Consider the following 10,349-nt stretch of genomic DNA (forward strand, 5'->3'; position numbering starts at 1 on the left):
GGCAGGTATGTCTGATGGTTTCCAATTTCCATGCGAAATCGCAATGGCCCCATTCGCGTGCCCTTAAACCCGACTTGATCCGCTTCTTTTTTCATCCGGAACAGTGTTTTCTTCTCACAAATTCCTATAGAATTCCTCCAAACCATCCAAATTCCTCCAGAACACTAACTTTGTTTGTGACTTCCTTTCTGTCAGAGAGCCCGGTTCCTATCGGGGGCCATCTTATTTTGCTGGGTCAGACCTAATCCTCGTCAAGTGACACTACTATCCAAGCATGATCATCTTTTTCCATCAGTGTCAGTATTATGTTATTCCAAAAAGCTACCACACGTGTCCCTCCAGGGACCGTCGGGTCAGCAAAGCCAACAAGAAATGGTGCCCTCCGATCCACGCGCGCGCGAGCCGCAATCATGCATATCGCCTTTGTGGCCTTGTGGGCGACGATAGGAGTAGCATATACTCTCGACCATCATGCTTTCAATCAGTTGAGTTGGTGGCGGCATGGAGACGCGGCCGGCCGGAGCTAGAGAAAGAACGGCCGGCCGGCGTATCCACAAGAGTAGCTAGCTAGCTAGACAAGTTCAGAAAAGACATCGGTGGAGTGGTGTGGTGCCTAGCTTTAATGAATTTACCTGTCAATCGATGGGTCTCGACCGCCGGCCCATTCAGCCGATGGTCGAGCAATTGGCGCCTCCACTTGGTCGAGGGATAGCGATCGATGTGATGAAGGCACGCGTTGGTCGATGCAATGCATGGCCCAAATACTATTTGCATGAATTGCTTGCTGCATGCCTTCTTTTGCGAGAGATAGATAAGTTTAACTAGAGCTAGCTGCCTGCTGCAGGTAGCTAGTAGTGTGTGTAGTGCGTGGCAGCAGCAGGTGAAACGGGATGGGCAGGTGATATGATGATATCCTCATGGATCAGACTATCAGAGTGCAGTGACACTCCCCTAGTCCTCTTAGAGGTCCCGGCTACTGGCTCTAGAAGAAGACGAGAGAGCTAGCGGTGTTCGTTGGGCGTTCTGGAGTTTTCATGCAACGCTGTCTGAATCGATTCGTTAAGTCGTACTCTATGTCTGAATGTACGTATGTGCCCAAGTTCATAAGACGAGCAACGGCGATGACATGCGCCAGCCCCGACGAGCGGCATCTCGGTGGCTTGCCAAGGCTGGGCTTGGGCGGGCAGCCAAGTTTGAAATCTCAGTAGGGTGCACCCAGCCAGCAGTGTTGGAGTGCAATATTTGGATGCATGTTTGTTGTCTTCATTCACCGCCGTTTGTTGGCTTCCGGCCATCGCCTTGCCGTGTATGATCTCATCTGCTAAGGCCTTATTTGGAAGGCCTTATTTGGATGCATGTGTATCCATCTTAATCCATATGTGTTGGAGTGCAATATAATGGAATTTAGTTCAATTCCACTCCAATACACTTCAATATATGTGGATTTAGATGAATACATGCGCATCGAAATAAGATCTAATGGGCTGCGACTGCGATTGCGAGGATGGAGTATTACACTCTACACGTAGACCGCTCATGCCGATTTTCATTTCTGTGGAACAGCTCATGACCGAATTGACAGAGCAGCTGTCGCACTAGAAATCGGTGAAACATAGTACTGAATTCTTAAATGCGTACAAGTGCAATAAAGGCTGTTGGTTAGATTATCTTTAATAATGATATAGGTGCAAAGCATAGAAATAAATAAAGTACAGGAGTTTGCATTGGGTTAACATTATTTTGAGTTAATTCAATGATGGGTAGTTTATCAACATGCATGAAGGGTTACTCTGCTTTAATTTGAAATTTTCCTGGTCAATGTCGTCATTTGTAGACATTAAGATTAATCGTGGAGACCTTTTTTTTTGTTGGCCAAATACCAATATAATAGACGATTAGTCCAGTTTACTCCTATTTTATTTGTCTCTTCTCTTTGTAACATTAAAGATGTGGCTTAGATTTATATATTTTTGGATATGGTACCTATGTTTGAAAATTTCTGGATATTACGTTCTTTTTATCTTGAAGATTAAATTCATATCAAATGTGTGAACTCTTTGTTGGTTCGGTTTCTAGTAGTGAAATCTCCGAGTCGAGGTTCTCAATTCTGCACTTTTACTTGCTTTTTTTATTTATTCGAGAATTTAACGTCATTATTCTTTTACTAGTAGATGACGTGAGGTTGGTTTCATCAATCTCAAGATTTTTTTTCTCGAATACGTAAAAGATTTGCGCATCTTTGTATTAAGGATTTAAGGTAGAAAGTTTGATACACAATGCGCTTCTGACGAGCGCCCGAGGAAGTCTACAGGATTACAGCCATGGGCTGGACCATCCTAGCAAATAAGTACATATTTCGTTGTTACATAAATAGTAGACAACCAGGATAAGGACAGCGACACAACCTAGGGAGGTGGCATGTGCATCCGCTATCGCCGACACGACTCCTATCAATCTCAAGATTTGTTAGCTTGTTCCTTAGGAGGTGATCATACCATAGGGCTGTAGTGGTTTTGTCAGTATCAAAATCTGTTGACTCGGTCTTTTGAAGATGTTCATGGGGTTATGGTGACTTTGTTAGATCCCTATGGTTCAGTCTTTCAGAAATGCTCATGAGGCTACTAAGTCCGTCTTAAATCCGTTAGCTTAGTCTTTCGGAGATAGTTATAAGGATAGGGTTTGTATGTATGCATATGGTGAGGATGCATACTTGTTTATGGACATCTATATACCCTGTAATAAAAAATGAAAAAAAACGTGTAAAATGTTCTCTCTTTACTTTCCATAAAAGATATGAAACCTTACTTTCCATAAAAGACGCATGCTCGGTAGTTGGATATTTTTTTGGGGGGTAAAGGTAGACTTGGTAGTCAGACTCATAACTGTTTTTAACAATGTCTACAGCAACAGCAGGGGCGCTAGCTGTTATTTCTTATCCAAGTCGTGTGTACGTTGTGTATGATATACAGTCAGATGATTTTGAAAGACAGTAACAGCTCTACTACGACCGCATCCGATACGGCCGACCGTCGATCTCTGACCAGAAAAACTGCTACGTACCAGTATATCACAGTGAGTTCGTGGCGCATTCAGAATTTCAGATTGTCGAAAGGCTGGAGTCATTCGCAGGGCAACAAGGCAACAAGGAGCAACAATTGGGGTCAATTCATCCCTTGGACTGTGATGCACGGTGCAGTGTGTGGCATGCATCTATGCATGTGTACACTGTACTGTGATTGGTACTTCATCCTTTCAAAAAGAGTGTAATTCTAGTTTGAGAAAATCATTTTTAATTGAACTTAAAATGTATAGTTATCGTTTATGTCTTCAAATATTTTTAACTACGAAAATATATTTCTTAGATTAATCAACCATACTTTTAATAAGTATATTAATGTTAATACTTTTATATACATTTGATCAAATTTGAAATTATTTGACTTTTAAAAAAAACAAGAAGGGTACTCCGATCAATTTTTTAAGTTTAACTAAATTTATAGTTCATCGTTTATGTTCCTAAATAATTGTACTATAAAAATATATTTCGTAGCTAATCTAATCATAGATGTTAGTAATTTTTATATTTTAATAAAAAAATTAAATTATTTGATTTAAAAAAAAACACAAGAAATGTACTCCCTCCAATCTAAAATAAGTGTCATTTTGGGTCATGTGCCAGTCTTTTAAGTTTGACTAGATTTGTAGAAAATATCAGCAACATTTGTATCTTCAAATAAGTTTATTATAAAAATACCCTCAATAATTAACCTAATGATACTTATTATACACCTTAAGTACTAACAATTCCTTGTATATATTTAGTAAAAGTTAAGCGTTTGACTTCTCGGATATTGAGAATAATACTTGTTTTGTTTTGGAATTGGAATGAAGTACGTACGCATCTTCAATTTCTTTTCTTATCTTTTTATTCGTCTGTGTGTGCGCTTTATGTTGTGCTGACAGTTAAGCAGTCCCATAAATTTCCTTGCTAAAGATAGCTCATAATGAACAGGACGTGTAAACTAACACCGATACGTGCATGGATGGAGCCCATACTACCCGTACCTAATCCCAATCAGCCCCCAATCATATGCTTGCTCCTAATCCGCCGCCTCATCATGCAGCATACTCCTTTTCGTTCCAACTTCGGCTAGATAGACGTACTCATCCTTCTCCTAACAGGCTAACCCCATCCACCATCCACCACTGGTTCCTAGCATATATGTACTTCCTACGACCAATGCAATCTGCTGGACTAGCTTTATTCTGCCAGCAGTTTCATCATATATATCATGCATGGCAGCTAGCTACAATTTGCATGCAATGCGTGCGTTTGAGCCCTCGCACACGGCTCTCTCATGATCCGCTTGCGCTGTGTGCAGGCAAAGCAGCTGACGTCCTGACGCGAACACACCCGCCGAACAATCCTTGCCGCCCGCCGCGGTCCCCTGTACGTGCCGCCGTTGTGCGTGCACAAACGAACCAACGAACGAATGCCCGGACTCAAACCAGGAGCCTGCAGGCAGAGCCGTGTGCGCCCGTCTGCCCCGCCGCGTCAACGTCGTCGTGGACGGGACGCGCATCGATCGCAAGCCATTGGATGGATGGTGCAGCCAGCTCATCACCCTGCGATCCATCGACCGATTGATCCTCTCTGGTCCAACCATCCGGCCGGAAGCATCGATCCGGCGGGCTATAAATACCGCGGCTCCATCGCCTCTTGGTCGCACCACCATCCTTTGATCGATCGCAGAGACGAACTGAACTAGTCTGAAGTCTGAACTGATCCAGCGAGCTACGAGATGGCCTCGTCCGCCGGTCCCAAGAAGACGTTGGTTCTGGCGGCGGCGGTGGTGCTGCTGCTGATGCTGCAGGGGGGAATCGTCGCGAGCGCCGGCGGCAACTTCAACCAGGACGTGGACATCACGTGGGGCGACGGGCGGGGCAAGATCCTGAACGACGGGCAGCTCCTGACGCTGTCCATGGACAGGTCCTCCGGCTCGGGGTTCCAATCCAAGGCCCAGTACCTCTACGGCCGCTTCGACATGCAGCTGAAGCTCGTCCCAGGCAACTCCGCCGGCACCGTCACCACCTTCTACCTCTCCTCGCAGGGCAGCGCGCACGACGAGATCGACTTCGAGTTCCTCGGCAACGTCTCCGGGGAGCCATACACGGTGCACACCAACGTGTACAGCCAGGGGAAAGGCGGGCGGGAGCAGCAGTTCCGGGTGTGGTTCGACCCCACCGCGGACTTCCACGCCTACTCCGTCCTCTGGAACCCCGCCCACATCGTCTTCTACGTCGACGGCGTCCCCATCCGCGAGTTCCGCCGCCGCAACGACGGCTCGGTGCCGTTCCCGACGTCGCAGCTGATGCGGGTGTACGCCAGCGTGTGGGATGCGGAGGAGTGGGCCACGCAGGGCGGCCGCGTCCGCACGGACTGGTCCAAGGCGCCCTTCGTCGCGTCGTACCGCGGGTACGCCGCCGCCGGCTGCGCAGCGCCCGACGCCGCCGCGTGCGCGAGGTCCAACGGCGCGTGGATGTCGCAGGAGCTCGACAGCGCCGCGCAGGAGCAGCTCCGCCGGGCGCAGGCCAGCTACATGATCTATAACTACTGCACTGACAAGTACCGCTTCCCGCAGGGCCCGCCGCCCGAGTGCTCGTCGCCGGCCAACTAGAGTTCGATCGATCCATCGGTTGGTCACATATTGTTATACGGCATAAGTTCGGCGGATATACATCTACGTAGACGCCATATCATGCATGTCTTTGTCATGATGTATGTACGTGCAGTGTACATGTACATAAATATATACTTTAACGGGGAGAATTGCTGTGTTACACTTACACGGTTACACCGACCTTATGACTTTGTTGGACTGACTGCGTCAAGCCGTCAACACGGCAACGTTCGTTTGTCAAAAGGAGCTTTTAAAGATGCCGAGAACCTGTGGACGTTTGGCTTTGACAAGGCCACGGTTTTAGGTCGCTAGGATATGTACGGAGCGGAGGTGTCAAAACCGTGCACTTGGAAACCCTGCGCACAGCACACGTACTACAGACGAATCCAACACACGAATCCAACACACGTACTACACATGGAAACCCTGCGCCCACTCCGATGGTAGCCAATGTGGTACTAACATTTTGCAACTTCTTCCAACGAACGCACGCGACGGCTGCGGGCGGGGGTCGGCTGGCCTGAGCGATGAAAGTGCAACTGGGCCATGTTGTATGATTGGGCTTCGTATCGTGTCCGGCCCATCGCTTGGACGGGGGAGCCTGTGGACTCGTGCGGTCCAGACAACAGAGTGACAGACGCCGCGTAGTGCTGACTCGTGCTGGACTGGGTGATCCGGCACAGCGACATGCCCGCCGAACGGATCCGACGACGACGAATGCTTTTCTTGCAGAACGAGTGTTCATTCATAGAAACAACTTTTGTTCACGGCTTTGCTAGTAGCGATAGGAGGTGGCTGCGGCCTAGCAGTGCCATCGCTTTTCGTCTTCCTCCTCACCACGAAAGGCCAAGAAACTGAAAGCTCTATTCTTCAGGCAGAACCGTGGGTCGTTACTACAACAGCTCGTTGATAGAGTGATTGCCGAGAGGATGACCTTCAGCTTGGTTGTGCCCGAGAAGGCAAAAGACCATTTCGACGGACCTGCAAGCTCGGCAGAAGAGGTTGCCATCAAGCGATCAAAAGCTACGGTCCAGAAGGAGATCGATGGTTTCACAAAAGAGGTTGCCATCCTCTCACAGATGAACCATCGGAGTGGGCGTGAGGTTATATGGATGCTGTCCCTCGGGACACGAGTTCCGCTAGCTGCTTGTTTATAAGTTCATGTCATATGAGAGTCTCTCTGTGATCATCTCCATGTCCGAGGCCCGAGATCCTTACCATGAGTTGATAAACTAAGAGTTAAATGTACCAGGGATCCATTAACTTGTGAGCAAGTTTCAGTTGGGTCCATCAACTTTTAAAGTGGCTTTTTGGGTCCAGAAACTTTTAAAATGGTTCAGTGCAGTCCATACCTATTTATTTAGCCTGAAATTCAAAGCACATTTGTAGAAAACCCCTTCCCGCACCACATCTTCTCCATGCAGTCCAGGTGGTTGAGCGCCAGCGCCAGCGCCCACTCCACGCTGGTGGCCGTGGTGTCGGATCCGGCCGTGAAGATGTCCAGCACGAACGCCTTGATGTTCTCCCTGGTCAGCTTCACCTCGACATTCACGTCCTCCGCCGCGCTGTTGTCGGCGGTGGTGGTGGTCTGCCCCAGCAGGTCACGTACGCGGACGGCTCCGTGGCGCCCGCCGTCGCTGCTGCGGGCGCGCTGGCCAGGCCCATGCCGGGGTAGGCGCGGCGGCCGCTCCCGAACGACATGAGGTGCATGTGCTGCCCCTTGGGGTCGACGACGGCCCCCGCGCCGCCGGGCATGAAGCGCTCGGGCTTAAACGTCCACGGTGGTGCCGGACCCGTCCCGCTTCTTCGCGCCGGCGCTCCTGGCCGCGCCGCTGCCCACCAACTCCTCCTTCTAGAACTTCGTGCTCAAGGACGGGGACATGCCGGAGTACATCCACCCGTACGCCGTCCGATCCCCCGGCGGCGGCGCGCTCGACGTCTGCTACCCGTCTCCGACGCCTCCGTCGCAGCCGCCAGGAGCGCGCAGCACCACGTCGTGTCGGCCTTCGACGACCTCTCCGTGACGCTCGACGTGTCCCCGTCCCTCCGCGCGCACCTCGTCCGCGGCTGCCCCTATGTCACCCTCACCACCACCGCCACCGGCCCGATCGACATCTCCGTCGCGTCCGTCCACGCCTTCGTCGACGTTGGCTCAAGCTCTTGCTACTGCCACCACGGCTCCTCCGGCACCAAGTGGCGCCTCCGGATGGACAGCGGCCAGACGTTCCTCCTCTATGCGTCAGCCCCGATCCACCTCGCGCAGGCCGGCCCCACGCATCTCTCGGCGACCGCCTTTGGCGGCGCCATCCGGGTCGCCTACCTCCTGGAGCCGGTCCTCAACCTCTACAGCCGCTGCTACCCAACCGCGGGGCACGCCGCGCTGAACCCGAACGACCGGCCCTTCTCCGTCGACTACGCCTGGCGCAAGGAGGGGCACGGGGAGCTGCTGATGCTCGCGCACCCGCTCCACCTCCGCCTACTCGCACTGCTCCTCGACCAGGCACGACACGCCCACCACGGCATGTCGGTGTGGGCCACCTGCATCATCTACTACGTTTTCTCACTCTCTCTCCCCTGCTTCTCCCACGCACAGCGCATCCACCGCCGGCGCTGCAGTGGTGTATCTCGCCGGCGCGCGCATGCGACTGGTCATGTGCAGCTCCGTCGAGAGCTCCCGCTGTGCGCCCTTTCCGGGGGGGTCCTTATGCACGGCGGCGGCGGCTCGAGGCCCGCAACGGAGGCAGCTGACCACATGCCCGCGCGGCGGGGTCTCCTTAAGCGCGCACTGACGGCGCCGGCCGTCATGGTGCGGGCGTGACGCCGCAGCGCGGACACTACCGAACAGCCGAGCTCCGATCGTCGACCTCCATACCTACCCCGAACCACACCGCCGTTTTCGCAGACGCCTACTACTTCCAACACTGGCCACGGCGACTTCGGATGTGCCCACGACGCTGCGCCATCTTCCTCAGCCTCGCAGGCCCCGAACGCCGCCGCAGACCGCCCGCGACGCCAACCAGGAGCTGGTGCTGAACCTCACCACCGGACACCTACCTCCTTGCCGTCGTACTCTGCCGGCTGCGCCACCCGGACTGGGACCACTCGCCGACGCGAAGAAAGCGCGGCGGGGCAACTGAACTGGTGCTGGCCTGGCCATCGACGTCAGCCGCCACCTCATCAGCATGTCCAACAACACCATCATGCGCATGGTGGCCAGCGCGCTGCCGGGCCACATGACGGAGGCGGCCAGGGACTGCGCCAAGCACGTCGCCGAGCTCGTGGGGGCCTTCAACGTCGAGGACTACGTGGGGCTCTGCTGGGGATGGGACCTGCAGGGGCTCACGCGGAGGACGCGCGTGGTGCGGGACAAGTTCGACGCGCTGCTAGAGATCATGATCACGGGCAAGGAGGAGAACCGGAGACGGCAGCATGGGCTGGGGCAGACCACCACCACCACCGACAACAGCAGCAAGGACCTGCTGGACATCCTCATGGACGCGGCGGAGGACGTGAACGCCGAGGTGAAGCTGACCAGGGAGAACATCAAGGCGTTCGTGCTGGACATCTTCACGGCCGGCTCCGACACCACGACGACCAGCGTGGAGTGGGCGCTGGGGCTGGCGCTCAACCACCCGGACTGCATGGAGAAGATGTGGTGCGGAAAGGGGTTTTCTACAAATGTGTTTTGAATTTAAGGTTAAATAAATAGGTATGGACTGCACTGAACTATTTTAAAAGTTTATGGACCCAAAAAGCCACTTTAAAAGTTGATGGACCCAACTGAAACTTGCTCACAAATTAATGGATCTCTGGTGCATTTAACTCATAAACTAAGGATAGCTCTTGAAGCAATCAAGCATCGATGATTCCATCGACGACATACCAAATTTTAACATAAAGTTTCTCTATATTCTAGAAACTGAAATCTCGCTCCATAACATCTTGTTTTTTTATGCCAGGTTTATTGATAGTAAAACACCGAATATATTGAAAAACACCGAATATTTTGGAACTTTTTGTATGAATGTGTGTTTGCTTGCAAACAAAATTTCAGCACACAGTTTTCTTTCTAAAAGTATTTCAAAAACCATGGTACGGAGGGGTATATTTGTTTGCACTGTTTGACTGTTATTTCTAGAGATTGAGTGTGTCCCAGTATAGTCAGAACAAAGTTTCCTAGAACGAGTAACATATTCCATTTTGATAATGCGTCTTAAGACAACCAATATAAACTTGTTCTATTGTGGACGTTATTATTTTCGTCTAGTGTGACTGCATTTACACGAACAAAGTCGCATAAATCTAAATTCATGATGAGAAAGAGGAATATGTGTATTGTGAGCATCGGCCTAGACATTTCGTACCTTTGATCTGAATCGTGTTTACACCACATTTGAAACAAAATGTGACACAATGTTCTATTTCCCATTTGGGAACAAAATTTCTGAAATGTGATACGAGACCGTATTAAGACATTCAGTTTTTTTTTTTTTTTTTTTTTTTTGCTGTTCTCATCCAAATAATTTTTCTTCTCTCTCTCTGGGGTCTGGGCCGGTTCGTCTCTAGTGTATTTATCTCAGGCCTTTCTCGGCGGAACTTTCTTAGCCTGATGGTCCGTTTATGGGCCAGGTCCAGGTGGTCTGGCGTCCACGGTCCACCAAGCGTCGA

At 50.8% G+C, this 10,349-nt stretch overlaps 2 protein-coding genes across 2 annotated transcripts; both read left to right on the forward strand.

Annotated features, from left to right (window-relative positions):
* Positions 1-4,716: 4,716 nt before the first annotated feature.
* Positions 4,717-5,845, forward strand: LOC136527426 (probable xyloglucan endotransglucosylase/hydrolase protein 23). The gene has a single exon (XM_066520156.1). The coding sequence runs from the start codon at positions 4,803-4,805 to the stop codon at positions 5,676-5,678; it is 876 nt and encodes a 291-aa protein (XP_066376253.1). The 5' UTR covers positions 4,717-4,802; the 3' UTR covers positions 5,679-5,845.
* Positions 5,846-8,838: 2,993 nt separating this feature from the next.
* LOC136526517 (cytochrome P450 93G2-like) lies at positions 8,839-9,370 on the forward strand. Its single transcript, XM_066519162.1, has one exon. The coding sequence runs from the start codon at positions 8,864-8,866 to the stop codon at positions 9,368-9,370; it is 507 nt and encodes a 168-aa protein (XP_066375259.1). The 5' UTR covers positions 8,839-8,863.
* The last annotated feature ends 979 nt before the right edge of the window (positions 9,371-10,349 follow it).

Source organism: Miscanthus floridulus, chromosome 19 (genome assembly GCF_019320115.1).
Source record: "Miscanthus floridulus cultivar M001 chromosome 19, ASM1932011v1, whole genome shotgun sequence".
NCBI lineage: Eukaryota > Viridiplantae > Streptophyta > Magnoliopsida > Poales > Poaceae > Miscanthus > Miscanthus floridulus.